Source organism: Equus caballus, chromosome 18 (assembly GCF_041296265.1).
Source record: "Equus caballus isolate H_3958 breed thoroughbred chromosome 18, TB-T2T, whole genome shotgun sequence".
Classification (NCBI taxonomy): Eukaryota; Metazoa; Chordata; class Mammalia; order Perissodactyla; family Equidae; genus Equus; species Equus caballus.
In genome coordinates, this window is record NC_091701.1 from 19,584,453 (window position 1) to 19,609,517 (window position 25,065).

The 25,065-nt window shown below is 36.1% G+C and overlaps 1 protein-coding gene across 1 annotated transcript in view; it reads left to right on the forward strand.

The window, feature by feature from the left end:
• The window catches only part of ACMSD (aminocarboxymuconate semialdehyde decarboxylase), a 70,129-nt gene extending 45,847 nt beyond the window's left edge, over positions 1–24,282 (forward strand). Inside the window, exons 9-10 of the mRNA XM_001489267.4 lie at positions 20,372–20,470; positions 23,253–24,282. Coding sequence (XP_001489317.1) covers positions 20,372–20,470; positions 23,253–23,315 — 162 coding nt within the window. The 3' untranslated portion in view covers positions 23,316–24,282. The remainder of the gene's footprint in view (positions 1–20,371; positions 20,471–23,252) is intronic.
• Positions 24,283–25,065: the final 783 nt, after the last annotated feature.

The following is a 25,065-nucleotide window of genomic DNA, read 5'->3' on the forward strand; positions in this document are numbered from 1 at the left end:
AAAACAAAAAAAATGGAAAATAACAAATGTTGGCACGGATGTAGAGAAACTGGAACTCTTGTACATTGCTGTTTGGAATGTAATATGGTGCAGCCACTGTGGAAAACAGTTTGGTGGGTCCTTAAAAAGTTAACCGTAGAATTAGCATATGTCCTAACAATGCTATTCCTAGGTATATACTCAAAAGAGTTGAAAACAAGTATTCAGACAAATGCTTGCACACAAATGTTCATAACAGCATTATTCACAATAGGCAAAAGGTAGAAACAACCCAAATGTCCATCAAAGATGAGTGAACAAACAAAATGTGATATATCCATACAATAGAATATTATATTCAGCCGTAAAAGGAAATGAAATACTGATACATGCTACAATGTGAAAGGACCTTGAAAACAAGTGAAAGAAGTAAGACACAAAGGTCACATTTTGTATGATTCCATTTAGATGAAATATCCGGTATAGGTAAATCCACAGACAGAAAGCAGAATAGTGGTTGCCAGGGGCTGAGAGAAGAAGGGAATGGGGAGTGCCTGTTTAATGTGCATGAGGTCTCCTTTAGGGGTGTGAAAATATTTTAGAAATAAATAGAGGTGATGGTTGCACAACATTGTGGATGTACTAAATGCCACAAAGCGTATGCTTTAAAACGGTTAATTTTATGTTATGTGAATTTGACCTCAATTTTTTTTTTAAAGTGAAGAGCCTTTCTCTGCAAGTTAGACTTTCAACCACTCCAACCAAAATGTCTATTCATGTGTTCTCTTCTTTATTTTAAAAAGAGGAACCAGAAATTTCTGTTCTGCAAAAGAAAGTATTTTATCTCACAGTAAAAGAAATGGTTCACTTTTGGAAGTAACAATGTCATTTTGGGCATTTTATGCCCCCAATTTTTACAATAGGCATAAATGTGACCTTATCTTGGGCATTTGATCTGTGGGTTAGATGATGAACCTAAGCCGGAGACCAGTCAGGCCCAATGGCCAAAGCTTCTTGACCACTTTTTCATGTCTTCTCTATCTTTAACATTCAGGACGACTCTGTTCACAGGTTCTAAAGGGTTAGGATAACCTGGAAGTGATGAAAGATCACCAAAGAAAGATTTGATTATTTCCGGGGCTATTGTAGGCAGTGGAGTATGCATATCATATGTATTAGAAATATTTCCACCTGACTTGAAATTTAAATGTATTTTAATACTTCTGTAGTATGCTTGTTAAATGATGTTTTCCTGTGCACTGCAGTCCTCAGTGGAGTGGAACCCTTTTTGATGCCTGTAAACTTCCTGAGAACAAGAGTATAACTTACTACCTTCTCAAGAAGTTGTGGTAAGTGAGAGAGAATTCAAGTCCTGGCTCTACCACTTGTTAGCTGGGTGACCTTTAAGGTCAAGTCACTTACCCTCTCAGCCTCAGTTTCCTCAATGGTAAAATGGAGATGATTACCAGGCAGCGTTGAGGGGACGAGCTAATATAATACCATGCCAAAGACCTATACAAATGTCAGTGATTTATACCACCTATTCCAGTGCTTTACAAATAGTAGATGTTAAGTTAATGTTTGTTTAATTGAGTTGTGTAATGATCTTGTGGATATAAGGCTAATCTTACTTTGCATCGATTGAATTAAATCAGGCTCTTTCTCTAGGATATTACGTCTCAGGGAACAAACTGAATCCTTGACATACTGAAATTTTTGTAGTAAACTATATTATAACAGAGTTATGTTGTATTTACTGCAAATGCTACTAATGAAATATGCTAATAAGAAGATAGGTAATTGTTCCTTTTCCATAAGACAAATGAATTCTCTTCCACTATTTGAATTTACCTAGTAGGCCACATCTTTCAGTGTCTGCAGCATTCTCTGAAAATGTGAAAAAGTTAATGCATCCCAGCAGGTGAGCAGTTTCCTTCCTTTTCCTGGCAGGAATATTAATCACTATTATTATCAGCTCAGTAAGTCTTTGACCTCATGGGGAATGTGTGCTGCTGGCTTTAGGGAGGGAAACGTATGTTGGGGCAGAATGTTGGTGCTGAGAAATCAATCATGATTATCCACTGCTTTACTGCCCAATAAAGAAAGCCAGTGTCTGTCTAGAAGGTATAATTTTAGGATCCCAGAAGAGGCAGCCATGGTACCTAAAATGCCCACTATTAGAATTATTCCCTTTGGGTTTAATAGAGTCTTTAGAAAGGTCCTACTAAAATGTAGATGTTATCAAATGTTACATTAGCACAGATATCTTTAAAAATTTGTTCATGATCATGATAGATCCCAAGGGGATAAAATCCTGGAGCACAGACAAAAAGACAGAAGAAAGTTCCAGCTTTTGGGACCAGGATTGGGTATGTTGCTTGGGAACCTGAGATGTCACAAGAGTCTTAGGTACCCCAGGGAGCTTGGATCAGTGGGAAATGGGGCAATTCATTCAAGGCCACATCTTATGCCTCCTTAACCAAGATTCTGCATGTAATCCATTTAAAACACAATCCATTTGCAGCTATAACAGGTGGTAGAAATAACAGTACAAAAACTATTTTTAACTCAGGAAGTATTTATTAAGCATCTATCAAGTAGAGACTGATATGAAGCAATGAAGTATGCAACCTTCACCCTACAGGACCATACGACTCTTGAGGAATCTCTTCACCCAGCTTTTCCCTGTTACTGTCCCTTCTTCCTCTGAACAAGAAACACAATCAACAAGAACTCATTTCAACTTCTTTTATGCCTACTTCCCTCTCACTTATGAAATTACTAGCTAGTTAGAAACAGTCAAAAGTTTACCAGAAGGTATCAATAAAAGGTGTACACAGAGATAACAGGCATGAAAAATTCACAAGTCAAATTATCACAAGTGGATAATTAACCTTCTATAGAGAAGAGCTGTGAACAATAGCTACCAATAAATAATAATTAAATAATACTAATAATACTACTAAATAATAATTAAATACTGCCAGACCAGGAGTTTGGTGTTCTGTAACAGGTATCCAAAATCAAGTTAGGGAGGAGAACCTGGAAGTACCTTAACCAGGAAGGATGAACGGCAGAGAAGTGGTTTTCATTTCTACTTTAAAATCATTTCCTTTCTCCACATTAAAACAGAACATACCCCTCCCCACTTAAAATGTATTTACATTCAGGAAGGCTGTAGTACTGGTAATGGAAGAATTTCTGACTAGAAAGAAAAATTAATTTCTAGATTTCAATTTCATGTTAATGTAGCTGACAAATGTGATATAAGCACGGGACTTTTAAAATTTATGTTGTGTTTTGGAATTGTAAACAGCTTTAGCGAAAGGAGTAGAAATAAGGGCAAGTGAACCTCCAGTGAATAACAAGCAGGCAGCTCAAAACGAGATCAGCTGTTGGCACAGATGTGCATCGACATAACTGGATCTTTAGGGCTTCTATCAGCAGGTGTATTTGCTTGGTTTTATTCAGTAATGGATACAGGAATCTAGAAACAGAGTTGTTAGTCTATCATGGCCTTCTTCTAAACTCTATTATGCACTTGCCCATATTATTTCATGTAAATGTATTCATAAAACCTAGGGGAAAAATTTTTTTTTTTAGTAGAAATCAGTGTCATTTATCCTCAGAACAGCTCAAATTTAGAGACAAGTGGGGCCAGCCTGGTGGCATAGTAGTTAAGTTTGCACACTCTGCTTCAGTGGTTTGAGGTTCATGGGTTCAGATCCCAGGTGCGGACCTACATACTGCTCATCAAGCCATGCTGTGGTGGTGTCCCACATACAAAACATAAAAGAAGACTGGCACAGATGTTAGCTCAGGGATAATCTTCCTCAAGTAAAAGAGAGGAAGATCAGCAACAGATGTTAGCTCAGGGCCAGTAGTCCTCACCAAAAAAATAAAATACTTTTAATATTTCAGGCCTAGTAACAGTCAGACTTTCCTCTTTCATACATTCAAGCATTCGTTCCTTCAACACACACGTTTGTTAAAGCAACACTCAGATTGATTATAAGAGTATGTCAGAGTTTTATTTCAAGCTTGTTTCAAAAGAAGAGGCTTTCTGAAAAGTCCAATTCAAAACTTCTATCGTGGCAGAGACATTTTATAGGGGAAAAAATGTTTACTTAGCTATTATTAGACTGAATTAAAAAAGAAGAAGACTATCTAGTTAAGGAAAATTAGGAGATCTCGTCAAGATGGCACCGTACGCAGACTCTGAACTCACCTTCTCCCATGAACACAACCAGGTTACAACTATTTTTGGAAAAATTAGCCTGGAGAGAAAACCAAAAACTGGATAAAAAGAACCCCCACAACAAGGGACAGTCCTGACTGAGGTAGAAGAGGCAGAAATTCCTTCTGGAGAGAAAAAAAAAGCCATCTTTGTGAGTAGTGGAGCTTCACAGCTGGCTGGGCAGAAGCCACCCTAAGGTACACAGCCCTCCCTAGAGAAGTGGGGGCCTTAGCAGGGGTACATTACCACTGTAAGCATCCTTCACACTCAGCCCAACTGAGATGAGTCCTCCTATCTGGCTTCACTGACTATTCACTGCAACAGGGGATACCGCCAGAAAAGCTATAGGATGAAAGCCGAAAAAACCCAGCTCTTAAAGGGCCCATACACAAACTCACCTGTCTCCAAGAGCAACATAAAATCACCAAGAAGAAGGCTGCACAGTCCTTTGGTGAAAAGAGACTCACCTGGTAGGCTATCAGTGCATCTTCAGAGACTGAGACATTGATGGTGGCCATTGTTGTCACCTAGTACAGGCGTGCTGACACAGACACTGGCAGACACCATTGAACACTGAAGTTCTTCCCCTGGCCTGTTAGCCCTGGGGTCTGCCACACCCACTAGAGTGCAGATTTAATCCAGTTCAGCCAGGGCAGGCATCCCGCCCTATGGATGGGCACTGCCCAACAGCAAGCCCACAGGCTACTTGTCAGCCTGCATTGACTGGGTTCCTTGATCCTCTACAGCCATGCAAATATGTCCGCCTCTGTGTGGCAGGGCCTCTGTGAGAACCAAGTGAACTGTGGGAGGCATTGTTGGAGAGGTGGAGGCCTCTGCAGTGGGGCAATGGGGTATGCTCCAGAGGGTCCAGAAGTGTGCACAGACCAGGACTGTGTTGATGGTGTGTGTAGACCTGTGGGGGGTGGGGTTTATCAACAGCAGAAGACCTGTGCTTCACAAACAGCCATAAGGAGGATCAGCATCACCTTCCAAAGGCTGAAACAATTGGGCTCTCCCATGCCTAGGGCAAGCCCCACTCAGCTACAATCCTAAGAAATCTGACAAAATCCTTGCAGGCCTGAGGCCTACAGCAACTGTAAGCCCCTAAGCCTAGCAATGAGCTACACTGGGTACCTACCCAATTAACAGGAAAACTGCAACAGGAGTGTGCTATTAGACCTTGTAGCCAATGCTGCTGAGGCTCCCCAAGCCAGATTTACAAAAACATGGCCAGGGAAGGAAAGACTAGACTCCCCAGGTAGCTGCAGTAAGAGCAACCCTGCCACAGCAGAAAGATACCAGTAGCCCACACAGGGGTCATTCCTGGATCATTTGGACTGGTGATAAGAGGGAAGCACACTGCTGGGTCTCAAAAGGCATCTCTTACATAAGGCCACTTCTCCAAGATCAGGACACATAGCTGACTCACCTAATACATAGATATAATCACAGAGAAAGAGGCATAATGAGGAGGCAAAGGAATATATTCCAAGCAAGAGAAGAGGACAAAACCCCAGAAAAAGAACTAAATGCAACAGAAATAAGCAATCTACTTGACAAGGAGTTCAAACAAAAACTCATAAGGATGGTCACTGATATTGGGAGAAGACTGGATGAACACAGCAAGATCATCAACAAAGAACTAGAAAATATAAAATAGAACCAATCAGAAATGAAAAATACAATACTGGAAATGAAAATTTCACTATAGGGACTCAATAGCAGAGTAGATGATACAGAAGAAAAGATCAACAAGCTGGACAAAAGACTAGAGGAAATCAACCAAGCTGAACAGATAAAAGAAAAAAGAATTAAAAAGAATGAGACAGTCTAAGGGAACTCTGGGACAATATCAAGTGCACTAACATTCATATTATAGGTGTCCCAGAAGGAGACAAGAAAGAGAAAGGGACAGAGAATCTATTTGAAGAAGTAATGGCTGAAAACTTTCCTAAGGTAAGGAAGGAAATAGACATCCAAGTACAGGAAGCACAGAGAGCACCAAACAAGATAAGCCAAAAGAGGCCCACACCAAGATACATTATAATGAAAATGTCAAGAATTAAAGGTAAAGAGAGAATACTAAAAGCCACAAGAGAAAGACAACAAGTGACATAGAAAAGAAAGCCCATAAGACTATAGGTGGACTTCTCAGCCAAAACCCTACAAGCTAGAAGAGAATGGCATGACAAACTTAAAGTGCTGAAAGGAAAAAACCTACAGCCAAGAATACTCTATCCAGCAAGGTTATCATTCAGAATGGAAGGAGAGATAAAAAGCTTCCCAGACAAGCAAAAATTACAGTTTATCACCAAGAAACCAGTTCTACAATAAATGCTGAAGGGACTTATTTAAGTGGGAAAGAGAAGACCTCAAAGAGGGATAAGATTATTATTTTTTTTAAACCAAAAAAAAAAAAAAAACAAGCAATAAAATCACTGGTAAAGGCAAAAATATAGTAAAGGTAGGAGATCAACGACCTATGAAGATAACATGAAAGTTAAAAAGCAAAAGTACTAAAATTACCTATTTTAATGATAAAAGGGTAATGGATAGACACATACAAAACATGAGATTAGATACAATTTCAAAAACATAAAATGTGGGAGGAGGGGAGGAAAAGAGTAGGGCTATTAGAAAGAAGTCAAGCTAAAGAGACTATCAACTCAATACAGACTGTTATATACATAGAATATTATATAGGAACCTTATGGTAATCACAAACCAGAAACTTACAATAAAAAACAAGTAAGAGGAAATAAATCAAACATATTACTAAAGAAAACCATCAAACCACAAGAGAAGAGAGCAAGAGAAGAAGAAAGGAACAGAGAAGAGCTGCTAAAACACCTAGAAAAAAGAAAGAACAAGATGGCAATAAATACATATTTGTCAATAGCTACTTTAAATGTCAATGGACTAAATGCTGTAATCAAAAGGCAGAGGGTGGCCAATTGGATAAAAAAAACAAGACCCATATATATGCTGCATACAGGAGACACACTTCAGACCTAAAGACACTCATAAACTTAAAGTGAAAGAATGGAAAATATTCTCCATGCAAATGGCAAAGAAAAGAAAGCTGGGGTAGCAATACTTATACCAGACAAAATAGACTTTAAAACAAAAGCTGTAACAAGAGACAAAGAAGCACACTACATAATGATAAAGGGAACAATACAACAAGAGGATATAACACTTGTAAACATCTATGCACCCAACATAGGAGCACCTAAATATATAAAGCAATTATTAACAGACATATAAGGAGAAATAGACAGTAACACAATAATAGTGGGGTACTTTAACACTCCACTTACACCAATGGATAAATCATCCAAACAGAAGATCAATAAGGAAACATTGGCCTTAAACAACACTTTAGATCAGAATGGACTTAGTCATTCCACCCAAAAACCACAGAATACACATTCTTTTCAAATGCACGTGGAACATTCTCCAGGATTGATCACATATTAGGCCACAAAGCAAGTCTCAATAAATTTAAGAAGATGAAAATAATACCAAACATCTTATCAGACCACAAAGGTATGAAAGTAGAAATCAACAATAGGAAGAAAATAAGAAAAGCCATAAAAATGTGGAGGTTAAACAAAACGGTACTGAACAATAATTGGGTCAATGAAGAAATTTCAAAGGAGAAATCAAAAATCAGCTGGAGACAAATGAAAATGAAAATATGACATGCTAAAATATATGGGATACAGCAAAAGCTGTTCTAAGAGGGAAGTTTATAGCAATTCAGGCCTACTTCAACAAACAAGAAAAATCCCAAATAAACAATCTAACAGTGCACCTAAAGGAACTGGAAAGAGAAGAACAAAGTCCAAAATCAGCAGAAGGAAGGAAATAATAAAAATAAGAGCAGAGATAAATGAAATAGAGACTAAAAATCAATAGAAAAAAATTAATGAAACCAAGAGCTGGTTCTTTGAAAAGATAAACAAAATTGACAAACTGATAGCTAGACTCACCAAGAAAAAAAAGAGAAAAGGCTCAAATAAATAAAATCAGAAGTGAAAGAGGAGAAATTACAACAGACTCCTCAGAAATACAAAAGATTATAAGAGAATACTATGAAAAGCTATATGCCAACAAATTGGATAATCTAGAAGAAATGGATAAATTCTTAGAATCATACAACCTTCCAAAACTGGATCAAGAAGAAGTAGAGAATTTGAACAGTTGGATCACAAGTAAGGAGATTGCAACAGTAATCAAAAACCTCCCCAAAAATAAAAGTCCAGGACCAGACAGCTTCCCTGGTGAATTCTACCAAACATTCAAAGAAGACTTAATACCTATCCTTCTCAGACTGTTCCAAAAAATTGAAGAGGAGGAGAGGCGTCCTAACTCATTCTACGAAGCCTACATTATCCTGATACCAAAACCAGACAAGGACAACACAAAAAAGGAAAATTATAGGCCAATATCACTGATGAACATCCATGCAAAAATCCTCAACAAAATACTAGCAAATCAAAAGCAACAATATATTTAAAAAAATCATACATCATGATCAAGTGAGTTTTATTCCAGGGATGCAGGGATGTTTCAACATTTGCAAATCAATCAACATAACACACCACATTAACAAAATGAAGAATAAAAATCACATGATCATCTCAATAGATGCAGAGAAAGTATTTGACAAGATACAGCATCCATTTATGATAAAAACTCTAAATAAAATGGGTATAGAAGGAAAATACCTCAACATAATAAAGGCCATATATGATGAACCCACAGCTAATATCATTCTCAATGGAGAAAAACTGAAAGATATCCCTCTAAGAACAGGAACCAGACAAGGATGCCCACTGTCACCACTCTTATTTAACATAGTATTGGAAGTCCTAACCAGAGCAATCAGGCAAGAATAGGAAACAAAAGAGATCCAAATTGGAAAAGAAGTAAAACTGTCACTGTTTGTAGACGACATGATTTTATATATAGAAAATCCTAAGGAATCCACTAAAAAACTTTTAGAAATGATAAATGAATACAGTCAAGTCACAGTATACAAAATCAACATACAAAAATCAGTTGTGTTTCTGTACACTAACAAAGAAGTAACAGCAAGAGAAATTAAGAATACAATCCCATTTAACAATTGCAACAAAAAGAATAAAATAACTAGGAATAAACTTAACCAAAGAGGTGAAAGATCTGTACACCAAAAACTATAAAACATTGTTGAAAGAAATTGAAGAAGACACAAAGAAATGGAAAGATATTCTGTGCTCTTGGATTGGAAGAATTAACGTCATTGAACTGTCCATACTTCCTAAAGCAAACTATAGATCCAACACAATCCCTATCAAAGTTCCAACAACATTTTTTACAGAAATAGAACAAAGAACCCTAAAATTTATATGGAACAGCAAGAGACCCCAAATAACCAAAGCAATCCTGAGAAAAAAGAACAAAGCTAGAGGTATCACACTCCCTGATTTCAAAATATACTACAAAGCCATAGTAACCAAAACAGCACGGTACTGGCAGAAAAACAGACACACAGATCAATGGAATGGAATTGAGAGCCCAGAAATAAACCTACACTTTTATGGACAGCTAATTTTTGACAAGGGAGCCATGAGCATACAGTGGAGAAAGGAGGGTCTCTTCAATAAATGGTTTTGGGAAAACTGGACAGCCACATGCAAAGGAATGAAAGCAGACCATTATCTTACACCATGCACAAAAATCAACTCAAAATGGATTAAAGGCTTGAATGTAAGACCTGAAACCATGAAACTTCTAGAAGAAAACATAAGCAGTACACTCTTTGACATCAGTCTTAGCAGCATATTTTCAAGTGCCATGTCTGACCAGGCAAGGGAAACAAAAGAAAAAATGAACAGATGGGACTACATCAAAGTAAAAAGCTTCTGCACAGCAAAGGAAACCATCAACAAAACGAAAAGACAACCTAACAATTGAGAGAAGATTTTTGCAAACTATATCAGATAAGGGGTTAATATACATAATATACAAAGAACTCATACAGCTCAACAAAAAACCAACAACCCAATTAAAAAATGGGCAAAAGATCTGAACAGAGATTGCTCCAAAGAAGATATACCAATGGCCAACAGGCACATGAAAAGATGCTCAACATTATTGGCTATCAGAGAAATGCAAAACAAAACTACAATGAGATATCACCTCACTCCGGTCAGAATGGCTATAATGAAAAGACAGGAAACAACAAGTGTTGGAGATGATGTGGAGAGAAGGGAACCCTCGTACACTGCTGGTGCGAGTGCAAACTGGTGCAGCCACTATGGAAAGCAGTATGGAGTTTCCTCAGAAAATTAAGAATAGATCTACCATATGATCCAGCTATTCCACTGCTGGGTATTTATCCAAAGAACTTGAAAACACAAATGCATAAAGATACATGCACCCCTATGTTCATTGCAGCATTAATCACAATATCCAAGACTTGGAAGCAGCCTAGGTGCCCATCAAGGGATGAATGCATAAAGAAGATGCAGTATATATACACAATGGAATACTACTCAGCCATAAGAAATGATGAAATCCAGCCATTTGTGACAATGTGGATGGACCTTGAGGGTATTATGCTAAGTGAAATAAGTCAGAGGAAGAAAGTCAAATACCATATGATCTCATACATAAGTAGAAGATAAAAACAACAACAAACAAACACATAGCCATAGCCACAGAGATTGGATTGGTGGTTACCAGAAGGGAAGAGGGGAGGGAGGAGGATGAAAGGGGTAATTAGGTACACTCGTGTGGTGATGGATTATAATTAGTCTTTGGGTGGTGAACATGATGTAATCTACACAGAATTCAAAATATATTATGATGCACACGAAAAAAATAATAAAGTAAAATAGAGATACAAAAAAAGATGTATCAAGAAAGTTTAATAGTTATCATCTATTTATTCTTTGATGATTGGATTAAGTGCATAATGTTCTAATCTACTTGAAATAAATTGGATGTTGTAATGATTCTCAAAATAAAAAGGACAAGTAGCCTTTTTACATTATTGGTTAAAGGGCAGACTAGTGTCAAGGCTAACAATCAACTGAGTGGGTTTTTTTTAAAGGTATGTTTTGTTTTGTTTTGTTTTTGGTGAGGAAGATTAACCTTGAGCTAACATCTGTTGCCAATCTTCCTCCTTTTTTTTCCTCCCCAAAGCCCCAGTACATAGTTGTAAGTCCTTCTAGGTCTTCTATGTGGGATGCCACCACAGCATACCTTGATGAGCAGTGTGTAGGTCCCTGCCCAGGATCTGAACTGACGAACCCTAGGTCACTGAAGTGGAGTGCGTGAACTTAACCACTACACCACGAGGCCGGCCCCCAATTGAGTGGGTTTTATAGGAAGGGTTCCTAAGCTTACTAAATTGTATTAAAAATTGCTCAAGTATTTTATCAGGAATGGTAATTATTCCCAAAGAAGAACAGCTAGTGGTATCAGACCACAAAGTTCTGCCCAGCTCAGGTTTAAGACGACTTTCTTTCTCACATTTGTGGGGGGGCGACCTATGCCATGCTAAGGAATTTGGGCTTTACCTTCTAGACAATGGGAAATTATTGAAGGATTTTAAGCAGGGATGTAGCATGATCAGATCTGTATTTTTAAAACAGCATTCTCTCCAGTTAGGTATTAATTAAAATGGATACGACTGGAATCAGGGAGATCAATTAGAAGACTATAGTAGTGGCCCAGTTTAATGCAATAAACATCCACTCTATACCAGGAATTTTGCTCAGAGCTAGAGACACAGTTTCTGTCACAGTTCTTAGCTAAGTAGAGGAGATGTGGACAAAAGCCTGGCTCCACAGCACACTAGCCATGCAACTCTAGGCAAGTTAGTTATCATCTCTGTTTCCTCATCTGTTGAATGACAATAATAACAGGACTGATCTCATAGGAAGCTTATGAGGATTAAATGAGTTAATGACAGAATAAATGAGTAAATGGCTTAGAACAGCATCCTGCACATAGTAAGCAATCAATAAATGTTAGATATTGTTATTGTTATTATTATTATAAGAGATTATCTCATAGCAATGTAATAAGTGCTATTAATAAAAGTACATTTAGGGCACTTCAGTACAGAAGTCACCCTTGGCTGAGCTAAGAGGTGGTAAGAGCCTGAGTTAAGGGAAGAACTGGGGAAGTGGAGGGGAAGTGATGGGTACAAAAAATGATATAGAGGTAGAATCCAAAGGCCTTAGTGATCCATGAGATTTTGGAGTGAGGGAGCAGAAGGAGTCCAACATGACTCCCAGGTTTCTGGCTTGGGCAATTTCCCTTCACCAGAAGGAAAAAGAGGTTTGGTTTCATCCTCTATCAAATAATCATGCATTAGGCATTAGAACTTGTGAAATTACCCAATTAATACCCAAGATACAATTCCCAATTAACTGTGGCAAAAATGTTATACAAACATAATCAGAATTACTACTTAACATCTTCAGTTGAAAAAAGACACTATTATGGTGGACACATTAAAATCCTAAACTCAGTTATGGTGTAAGTCTAATTAATTGCTCAAGGTTGAGTTTTTTCCAAATGTCCCATATTTTTGGTCCCATATCTATGACTTATTAATTCAGACGAATATAACATAGGTTAATTGAGGCCAAGAACATGGGTTAGTTCAGTGGTTCTCAACCCCAGTTGTACATTAGAATCACCTGGGGCTCTTTTAGAAAAATAGGCCCACCCCCAGATACAATGATTTAATTGATTTGGGGTAGGGTCTGGGGTGGGTACTTCTTTAAGTCTCCCTAGGTGATATTAATATACAAGTAGAGTTGAGAAACATTGGGTTAGAGTCAGTAAGAATCTAGACTTTAGAGTCACAAGGAACCTTAGAAACATTCTAGTTCAGTGTTTTCAAACTTTGTTTTTAATACATAAAAACCTATGGTCAAACGAAGTCTTATAATAATGTGTTAACAAGTAAAACAGAGAAAGGTAGAGTTGTTCTAATTATGGAGTGGGGTGAGTAGGGAAGTTTTGTCTAGCAGGCCTCCCTTCCTCCCCTCTTCTCTCTCCCTTCATATTCCATTTACGCTGTTCCCCTTCCCTCTAGCCTCCAAGAATTCTCTGTATAATACAGTTTAAAAACAGTCCTTAGGACTAAAAACTGTCATTCACTCATTCGTGAAATATTTTTAAGCTCTAACAACATGATTGGTGCTATATGGTGTAGGGGAGGAAGACATTTCCTCTTCCCAAATGGGGGTTCGTCTGGCCGGAGAGCGAATTAAATTCACATGGGACAGAATAGCAAGAGAAAATTAAACAAAGCTTTATGAGGAACCATGGCCCAGGGCCTTTCTTCCCGAAGGAAGAAAGGGCACCGAAGAAGTGGGGTGCACACAGTGGTTATATACCCCCAAACAGGGTGTTTCACATGTGATTGAAATGTCCCTCCCACAATAGTCACAAGATTGCCCTGTGGGCACAGCGCTTGATGGACACAGCAGGTAGTGGTCTGCTGTCTCAGAGGGCGTAGCCGGAGGCAAGTCGATTGTCTGGAGCTGGGTGGTCACAGGTGAGCTCAGCAATCAGTTCCTAGCCTAAAGAAAGATGCTCAATCCTTAAAAAATGCCGAAGTTGGGAGGGGGAGGGAAGTCAGTTACAGGAGGTTACCAGACAAGCACAATAAAATGCAGATTTTAAGTCCTTGCCTTTGGTATTGATTAAGAGTTTTCAGAGAGAAGGTCATCACCTTTCTTCTTCCTGGTACAGAGAGGGAGGCACCTTTTACAGATAGAGATTTACCTTACAAATGTAAACGTGTCCTAACAAAGGGCAAGTTCCATTCCTCAGAGCCTCCTTGCCTGACCCAGTTTATCAAAAGCAATGAGCCTCAAATAATCCTGATGCCAAAGAGACATATCTTGGGGTGGCCAATTTCAGGTCCCCACAATGGGAATAATTCATATTTTAGAGGGGAAGACAGACAAGATTACAAGTGTATTTAGAAGAAAATATAGGGAAATTCATCTACATCTTGGAAGTAGAGAAAACTTTTCTAATGATAACTCAAAATCTAGAAATTGTAAGGAAAATACTAATAAATTTGGTTAAAAAAATTTTGCAAGGCAATAAAATATTATAAGCAAAGTAAGTCAAATGACAAACTGAGAAAATATTTGTAACATAAATCATAGAAGAGTTAAATCTCTAATACGTAAAGAGTTTCTAAAAATAGGTAAGAAAACAAACAATAACCCTACATAAACTGCAGAAGATCTAGTCAACCTCATGCATAAGAAAAATAAAAATTAAAACTATACTGAGATACCATTTTTCACTTAACAGATGAGCAGAGGAGTGTAACTAGAGTTAAAGAGGGTATTTTGTTTTGATAAAAAGGTCAATTCATCAGTAAGACACAATAATCACAAACAAGTATGTGCTAATAAAAGAGCTTCAAAATTCTTGAAACAAAAACTGGCATCATTAAAGGGAAAAATAGACAAATTCATAAACATGGTTGAAGATTTTAATACCCATCTCTCAGTGATTGAGAAAAAAACTATCAGTAAGGATATTGAATATCAAAATAGCACTATTAACTACTTTGACTTAATCGATATTTACAGAATATCACTCGCAAAAACTACAAGTATATATTCTTTTTAAGTACATATGGGACCTTTACCAAACTAAACTATATGCTAGGTCTTAAATCAAGTCTGAATACTTTCAAAAGGCTGAAATCTTACAGAATATGTTCTATGACCAGCAGATATAATTTAAAAATAACAATAATAAAATATTTGGATATTAAACCACATACTTATAAATAATCCATGGAACAGAGAAAAAAAATCCCAAAAAGAAGAAAATATTTTAAATGGATGATAATGAAAATACAACATATGAAAATTTGTGAAATGCAGCCCTGGTAATGCATAGAAGAAAATGTATAGGTTTAAATGCTTACACTGGAAAAGAAGAAAGGTGAAAAATTAATGACTTATGACTCAACTTTAAGAAACTAGAAGGGCAGAAAATTAAACTCAGATTGAGCTTACAAAAGGAAATGATAAAGCTAAGAGCAAAAATCAAAGAATAGAAACAAGACAAACAATAAAAAGAATTAATAAATCAAAAGTTGGTTTTTTGAAGAGATTAGTAACATAGATAAACTCCTAGGAAGATTGATCAAGCGAAAAAAGAGAGAAAACACAAATTACTAATCTCAGAGATAAAGGTGGGCTATAACTACAGATCATACAGTCATTAAAAGGGTACCAAGAGAATATTATAAGTTTATGCCACTAAATTTTATAAATTACAATAAATGAAAAAATTTCTTGAAAAAACAATTTACCAAAACTATTATATGTATTAAAGGCATCCAAGCTAAGAGATATGAGATACTTGCTATTTTTTCACCATCCATTTACTTTTTCATTCAATGCATCTTATTTTCTCTGCATCACTCCATTGAAAGTACACTTAATAAGGTTGCCAAATCCAATAGACACTCTTTAGTCCTTATCTTTTTCATGTTCTTCTAAGGCATTAGTTATTGAAAATTTTATTCTTCAAATATCTCTCATTGCATTTTTTCTAATGCCACCTTTTTCTGCATCTTCTTGGGAGCTCTCTGCCTCCTTCTGTCCTCCATTTTCACAACCACTCCACCCCCAGTGTTGATGTTCCCTATAGCTCTATCCTTAGCCCTCATCAGAAACCACAAAGGTCAGAAGACAGTGGAAGACATATTTAAAGCACTGAAAGAAAAAAAGTGATCAAGAACTCTATATCCAGCAAAAACATCCTCAAAAAATGAGGAGAAATGGAGACATTCTCAAATAAACAAAAACCCAGAGAATTCATCACTAGTAGATTTGCCATACAAGAAATGCTAAAGGGTGTCCTTCAGGCTGAAATGAAATGACATTACACAGAGAAGAAATCACAAGGGAAATTAGAAAATATTTAAGACAAATACAATACAAAACACAACATTCCAAAAACCATGGGAAGCAGCAAAGCAGTACTTACTGGGAAATTTATGGCAGTAAAATGCCTATATTGAAAAGAATAAAGATCTCAAATCAATAGCCTAGCCTTCCACCTTAAGAAACTAGAGAAAACTAAACCCAAAGCAAGCATAAGGAAGGAAATAATAAATATTAGAGCAGATATAAAAGAAATATAAAATGGAAAAACAACAGGGAAAATTAACAAACCCAAAACTTAGTTCTTTGAGAAGAACAACAAAATTGGTAAACCTTTAACTAGACTGGCCAAGAAAAAAAAGAGAAGATTCAAGTTACTAAAATTGGAAATGAAAAAGGAGGGTATTACTACAGACCTTACAGAAATAAAAAGAATTATAAGGAAAAACTATGAGCAATTGCTAACAAATTAGATTACTTAAGTGAAATGAAATTCCCAGAAAGACTACAGAAACTGACTCCACAAGAAATAGGACATCTGAAGGGACCTGTAACAAGTAAAGAGACTGAGCTAGTAATTTAAAAATTTCCCACAATGGTAAGCCCAGGACCAGATGGCTTCACTGGTGAATTCTACCAAAATTTTTAAAAAGAATTACAACCAATCCTTCACAAACTCTTTGAAAAAATACAAAAGAAGGCAACACTTTCTAACTTATTCTATGAGGCCAGCATTACCTTGATACCAAAACCAAAGTAATCACCAGAAAACTACAGACCAATATCCCTTATGAATATAACTGTAAATTTGCCCAACAATATCTATTAAACTGAATCCAGCAACATATAAAAAGAATTATACACCACGACCAGTTTGGATTTATCCCATGAATGCAAGGTTGTTTCAACATATAAAAATCAATCAATATAATACACCATATTAATAGAATAAAGGGCAAAAACTACATGATCATCTCAACGGATGCAGAAAAAGCATTCAACAAGATCTAATAGCCTTTCATGATAAAAACACTCAACAACTAGTGGAAGGGAATTTTGTTAACCTGATGAAGGGCACCTATGAAAAACCCACAACTAACATCATGCTTAATGGTGAAAGACTGAAAGGTTCTGCTCTTCTCACTTCTATTTAACATTGTACTGGAGATTCTAGCCAGGGCAAATTAGGAAAGAAAAATAATTAAGAGGCATTCATATTGGAAAGGAAGAAGCAAAATTATTTGCAGATGACATGACCTTGTATATAGAAAATTCTAAAGAATGTACAAACAAACTGTCAAGGCTAATAAACACATTCTGCAAGATTGTAGGACACAAGATAAATATACAAAAATTAATTGTATTACTATATTGTGTTAATTGTTTTACTATAGATTAGCAATGAATAATCCATAAATGAAATTGGAGAAACAATTCCATTTATAATAGCATCCAAAAGAATAAAACACTTAGGAATAAATTCAACTAAAGAAGTGCAAGACATAAACAATAAACTACCAAATTAAAGAAGACCTAAATAAATGAAAAGACATCTTGTTTATGGAAAACTTAATATTGTTGAATGGCAATACTCTCCACATTGATCTACAGATTCAGTGCAATGTCTATCAAAAATCCAGGTGCCTTTTTTTTTTTTTGCAGGAATTGACAAGTTGACCCTAAAATTCATATGGAAATTCAGGGGACCCAGAATAGCCAGAACAATCTTGAAAAAGAACAACGAAGTTGGAGGATTCACACTTCCAATTTCAAAACTTTCTACATAGATACAGTAATCAAAACTGTGTGGTACTGGCATAGGGACAGTAATAAAGATCAACTGATTTTGAAGAAAGGTGCCAATACGATTCAATGAGGAAAGAATAGTCCTTTCAACACATTGTATTGGGACAACAGGATATCCATATGCAAAAAAATAAAGTTGGACTCCTTTACACCATACACAAAAATTAGTGCAAAATGAATCAAAGACTTAAATGGAAGAGCTAAAATTACAAACTCTCAAAGAAAACACAGTTGTAACCTTTGTGACCTTGGATTAGGCAATAATTTCTTAAATATGACACCAAAAGTACAAGCAACCAAAGGAAAAAAATAGATAAATTAGACTTCCTCAAAATTTAAAACTTTTGTGTTTCAAAATATGCTATCAATAAAGTGAAAAGATAACCCAAAGAATGAAGAAAATATTTGTAAATCATATATCCGATAAATCTCTAGTATTCAGAAAATATAAGGAACTCTTACAATTATAAAAAGAAAACACATGCCCTTGAATAGACACAAAGGATCTGAATAGATACTTTTCCAAAGACATACAAATGGCCAATGAGCACATGAAAAGACGTTCAACATAGTCATTAGAGAAATGCAAATCAAAACCATAGTGAGATACTACTTTACACCTACTATGATGGGTATAATAAAAAATATGGACAATAACAAGTGGAGAAATTGGAACATTCATACATTGCTAATGGGAATGTAGAGTGCTGTAGCCACCACGGAAAAAGTTCTTCAAAATGTTGAATGGACTTACCGTATGACCTAGCAATTCCACTCCTAGGTGTATACTCAGTAGAAATGAAGACATATGAGCACACAAAACCTTGTACACAAATGTTCAGAGGAGCATTATCATTATAGCCAAATATTAGAAACAACCAAATGTCCATCATCTGCTGAATAGATTTAAAAATGTGATATATCTATATAAGGGAACATTATTCAGACTAAAAAGGAATGAAGTACTGATTCAGGCTACAAGATGGACGAACCTTGAAAACAGTATACTAAATGAAAGAAGGTGACATACTACACGATTCCAGAGGGTAAATTAGTGTCCTCCAGGGGCTAGAGGAAGGAGGGAACGGGGAGTGCCTACTAATGGGTATGGGGGTTACTTTTTGGGGTGATAAAAATGTTTTGGAAATAGATTGTGTAAATGATTACACGAATTCATGAATATACTAAAACCCATTGAACTGTACACTTTTAAAGGGTAAACTTTATGGTATTTGAATTCTATCTCCAAAAAAAAAGAAGGGAGATCGCCCACATCCCTTAATCCTAGTCTTCTTTCCCAAAGATAACTGATGTTACTTGTTTCTTGGGTACCATTCCTGAAATAGACTGGATACATACAAACACATATTTCTATGTCTACAGGTCCCTTGTTAAACAGAAATATGAGCATAGCAGACACATTGTCCTGGACGTTTTTTTCCTCTTTACAATACAACTTCAAGATCATTCCTCTTTACAATATAACTTGGTGATTATTCCATTTCAGCTTATGTAAGCATTCCTCATTCCTTTTTATTTTTGGATATCCTATAGCTTAGTTTGCTAGTCTTTTGCTGCTACAAATAATGTTGCAATTAATTTCCTTGTATATATTTCCATTATATGTGTATAAGTGGGATACGTTTCTAGAAGTAAAATTTCTGGTAGACAATGTGTTTTTCTTCTTTTATATTGATAGACTGCCATTATGGATTTAATGACTCTCTTTCTCACTAGATTATGAGTTCTCTGAAGACAGGGACCATCTCTGTTTGATGGACCAAGATAATCTAGATTCTAGCACATTGCCTGACACATTGCTTTACATGTTTGTAGATGGACACACCTGTGTGCTTTATCATACAAAGTGTAAAATGGATATTTAAAGCTACATCTTTCAAAAAAACAGATAAAAATCCAGTTTATAGAAATGAGAATTGTTTGGGGGGTTGAGTTTTTTGCTTTGTTTTTGTTTTTTTACTTTTTTCATCCAGTTGTTCTCTATTTTTTCCTTCTCAACCTTAGTATGTTTTCAAAAATTATGCAATGTATCATTCTAAGAAATATGTAATCCTTAATTTCATCTGAAGACATTAATGTGTTTTATTTAGTAAATGCCCTGTGTGTTGTATTTGCATATTCTGTATTTCAGTTATCTAAAGAAAAGAAGGGAGGAGGAGGGTTGATTTGCAACTTTAAGAGACCTAATAGTGACACCTACTGGAGAAAATGTCAGAATAGGTTTTTAATCTGTTAAATCTTTTAAATTTTAGATCAGTTTGTTCTATTAATCAGGAGGAAATCTGTTATTTTACCACAGGCGTGCTTGTAATAGGTAAATGGAATTACATTTACAGGAGGTTGTTTGATGTTCTATAAAATTGCTGATTAAAAAGAAACTTTTTTTCAGGATAAAGTCATTTTGGGAACCGATTACCCCTTTCCACTAGGTGAGCTGGAACCTGGGAAACTGATAGAGTCCATAGAAGAATTTGATGCTGAAACAAAGGTATATGCCTTTTTCTTCATGGTTTTCTCCCTGAGTTTTCCTGCTCTAATTGTGTTTGGTTTCAGAGCACTTTGATCCTTGAGAACAAAGAACAGGGGAACCATTACACTTAATACTCCTTGAACTCTTACTCAATTTCCAGAAATAGAAAATTATTTAAGGGCAAAGGAAAGTAAAAAAGCTGAAAGTCAACCTAGTACAACTAAATACATAAAGCCTAGAAAGAAAACTGTAAAGAAGCATATCATCACATATTTATGTTTGCATGTTAGATAAATAAGAAAAAGTCTAAATTCTTCCTTTAATAGTCCTGATACAAATCTACCAGTCTCAAAGTTGTAATGATTCTAGTTATTTGAACACTGAGACTGAAGTCTTGATTAACAAGGACTCAAGGAGCCAGAACCTTCAGTAACTGACTTTTTTCTTTCTGAATTTGACTTTTAGGGTCAGTAAATGTGCCATAATGGCTGCCATTGCCTATTCTACTGCCAGGCTCCTGAACCAAGATGAGTTTAAGGACATCTTAATACAATGTCCTCAGATTCCCTCTCTTTTCTCATCCCCTTGCCATCCCACCCCCAAATCCCAACAAAATAATTCTTCCTGAGGGCTTCACTACCAACCATTATAGGATCAGAGATGGCCAAAAATGAAAATATGGGGATATATAAACTCTTAACAAATCTTACCTAAGTCTTTGTCGTAATCCTTTTGTATAATTCTTGGCTTTCTTCTAAACTAGAATCCAAAAGTTCCCTTGGACTCTAATTCTCTGCTTTAATCATTAAGGATAGAGCTCATCAAATCTCGGTAGGCTTGAAACACCTTAATGGATGCCAAGAAGAGTCCATTCTGATACATACTAATTGCAAGTTATTAACTGGGAAAGCTCAGACTGCTTTACACAGAAAGCATCCCCTTTGGCACTTCACCACCTTAAGGCACTAAAAGTGTTGAATTGTTAAATATTTACTTTTTAAAGTATGAAGCTGTACTAAGATTTTTTTACTTTTTACAACAAGGGTTGAAAATGAAAAACTTTCTATAAAGTTATCCAAAATTAAACTGAAACCACATTACTCTAAGTATCCATATCCAAGTATGACTAAGACTTTAATGGAAAAATAATTACTATTTTATGTGTTTTTTATTATTTAATTTTATGTGCTTATCACTTTCAAGTTTTCAAAAAACCTTGCATAAAAATTTTATACTGTCACAAATTCACATGATATTCTGTACAAGGTTATTCATTGTAACATTGTTTGTGATAAAAAGACTGAAAACAACCTACAGGGGAATACTTAAATAAATAATAATATATCCATACAATGGAATCTATACAGCAATAAAGCATATTAAAAATCAATTTCAAAGATATTTTAAATTAAAAAATCAAGGTGCAAAACAATGCAGATACTTCCATTTATGTATAGTATACTATCCATTTGTGAACAAAAAATTTATATACCTAAATATCAGCATTTGCTTATATATGCATAAAATATCTCTGGAAGCACAGACAAGAAACTGATAACTCTGGGAAGAAAAAGTAGTGGTTGGGTGGCAGTAGTGGAAGGAAGTGTCTATTTTATACCTTTTGAATTTTGAACCATGTGAAGGTAAATTTCACTAAAAAAAATTTTAAATTAAGTAAACAAATCCATTTGATGAACACAATACTGAGAAGTAGACAGGCAGATGCAGTCCACGATGTAGATGCAGAGGAGGAAAACAAGACCTGGAAGTTGAGTGATTCGCCAAAGGTGATACAACTCTTGGATTATACAGCACATGTGCCCAACCCAAATCTCCTGACTCCAGGATCAGATCTCCACCCAAGACACCAAAGTGTATCTCCTTCAAAGGGTACTTGGTACCAACCTATTTTTAAAAGTAAAGCAAATGGTTTCTCAGCGCAGCAATAGTCACTTCTGAAATCTTCCATTAGAGGAGGATGGGCCAAGTGTGGATCAAGGAAGAACCCTGAGTAAGAGGTCCCTGCCTCAAATCCACTCTTCATGGCTGTGCAAGAACCCTGAAGTGGTCATGATATGCAGATACACATTAATGGTATGGATGGTACACAACCCCATACATGTTTCCTTCCATCCTCAGCTACGTGCCTGCCCTTAGCAAACCGGACATATATCATTTAGGGTATCACAAAGTTACCTTCAAATCACAGAAGTTCTTTCTGTGGAGCTGGTCTAGTCTGTAGCTGGGGAGAAGGTGAAGAAAAATTTGGCAGTCCTTTTCTCATGTGAAATTTATAAATGTACATATTTGTACAATATTCGGAGACTCTTCATCTATATATCACTTTTCTTGCTTCAGAAGAGCTTAACTTTTATTCAGGGCCATGTGAAAGGACAACACATATGACTAGAAGCTGGGGGATGGCTGGATGACATCTGGGCACTATTTCCAGCTCTCTTGTCCCACAGACCTACACTGTACCTTTTCTCTGAATTTGCCTCCAAATAGTCCTGAAAACCCATTGGAGGGACCTGTAGACATTTCCAAAGAAGAGCATTTTCCTAAGAGGGCTCTCCCCCTTATAATTCTTCTCCTTTTCTCCTACAACCAAATTGCAAACTTAGTTTTCAGACAGTGGGGCAAAACCTGGGTGAAGAGATTCATTGTTTAACCTGCTAATATTTTGTTTCTCACATTAGGGAATTGATTTTTTTAAAGCCTGATAAAGACACTCAATAAAGGACCAAAAAACAACCATTTAATAATGCTTTAAAATAAAACCTTTTCTTTTCTTTTTCAGGACAAACTCAAGGCTGGCAACGCCCTAGCATTTTTGGGTCTTGAGAGAAAACTATTTGAATGACCGAATTTACTCCAAAAGCAACCTTTCCAGAAGCTATTTTGTTTTTGTTTTTAAATACATATCACACATGCTTTAGTAAAATGCTATTTTGAACTATTTTATCCAGAAATAGAATATCCCCAAATATTCTAAATTATTCATAAGAAAAATGACTCATGTGTTTTCATTCTGAAAAACAGTATATTAATTCATGTGTAAATAAAAAATGATTTTCTCAGGGCTTTTTAAATTAATGGCAGAAATAAAAAGCAAAATGTCATTAATGATTTATATGGAGAAATCAAAACCAGATTCATCCTAGAGGGCTCAGGTAGGTTTCCACTTTGAGCAAGTGCATATGAACAGGGCCCAATAACCTATTTCTAGTCACTTTTAACACCTTCCATCAGCCCAGAACTGAGCTGGGAATGCTTTAGATTCCACAAAATAAATGATGTACATATTCCATAACCCCCAGGAGCTTATAGTCCAATTAAGGAAGCAAGACACATGTTCGTGGAATAATTAGTAAGCAATTCCACATGAGTGTCACAGAAGTTTCAACAAGAAAAATTCCCTTGGACTCAAACTGTTAAGCAGATCTTCACAGAAGTTGGAACTTGGGCTGAGTCTAGAAGTCCATCCATAACTGTTTAGAATTGGAGGATGGGAAACAGATAGAAAGGCAAAACTATGGGAACACAGGTTTCAGACTGAATGAGAACTTAGCCATTCTGGAGAAAACTTGCATTCTGTAATTTATTTTTACCAGAAGCTCTTTTAATTTAAAATACTGAGTAGAGTGTGTAAAGCTGGCTGTGGAGGTTGAACAGGGCAACACCAGGGTAGCCTTGTTTTACTTACTTCTTTTATGGTCATCCCACTTGAGCTGCTGAAAATGAACGTGGTCCTGGGAGGGGTGATGAACATCTGTGGTTCATGTACTTCTGGCATGTATGCTAAAATCAAATATAATTTTTCAAAATTACCCTCTTGCTTTAGATTCTTTCATATTTCTTTTCCCATCCGTTAGCCCAGAAGATCAAGAGTTGAGTGTTGGCATGTAATTTGCACTGATCTAATTTTTGCTAAACTACACTCATCTCACTATTTTCACATTATTTAGTTCATTATTCCATCTCTTTCTCACTCCTCCTGTTTCTTTCTAGGACTCTACCCACTCAGCACTCTTCTTATTACTCCAATCTCCCTAAAAAAAAAAAAGTTGAGCAAAACAACATGGAGCATATGTTATTATTTTTTTCTTCCCCACTATTTGGGAAAAATGTCTATTCCTTTTTAAACATTCTATATTTGAGCACTTTTTAACATAGTGTTTACTTAGTGTTTTATTATGGAAGGTAACCTGATCACTTTATTCAACATGCTTGATAGATAGATAGATAGATAGATAGATAGATAGATAGATAGATAGATAAATGGGCATATTCATATTCCCAGAGTGTTTATGTGATGTGCCAGGGCTGAAAGACTGTTCCAGGCACCAGGGATATAGAAGTAAACACAAAGGAAAAAATTCCTTCTCTGATGAAGCCTACAATCTGGAGGGTAAGAAACATAAATAAAGAAGGGAGGAAGAAAGAGAGAGGAGAAATGGAGAGGAGGGAAGGAAGGAAATTTTTCTTACTCTGATGAACACTATGAAGAAATTTAAAAAAGGGAAATGTATAGAGAGTGAACAGGGGAAGAATAGGAGATAAGACATTAAATCGTGGGGCCAGAGAAAGCCTCTTTAAAGAGGACTTTGAAC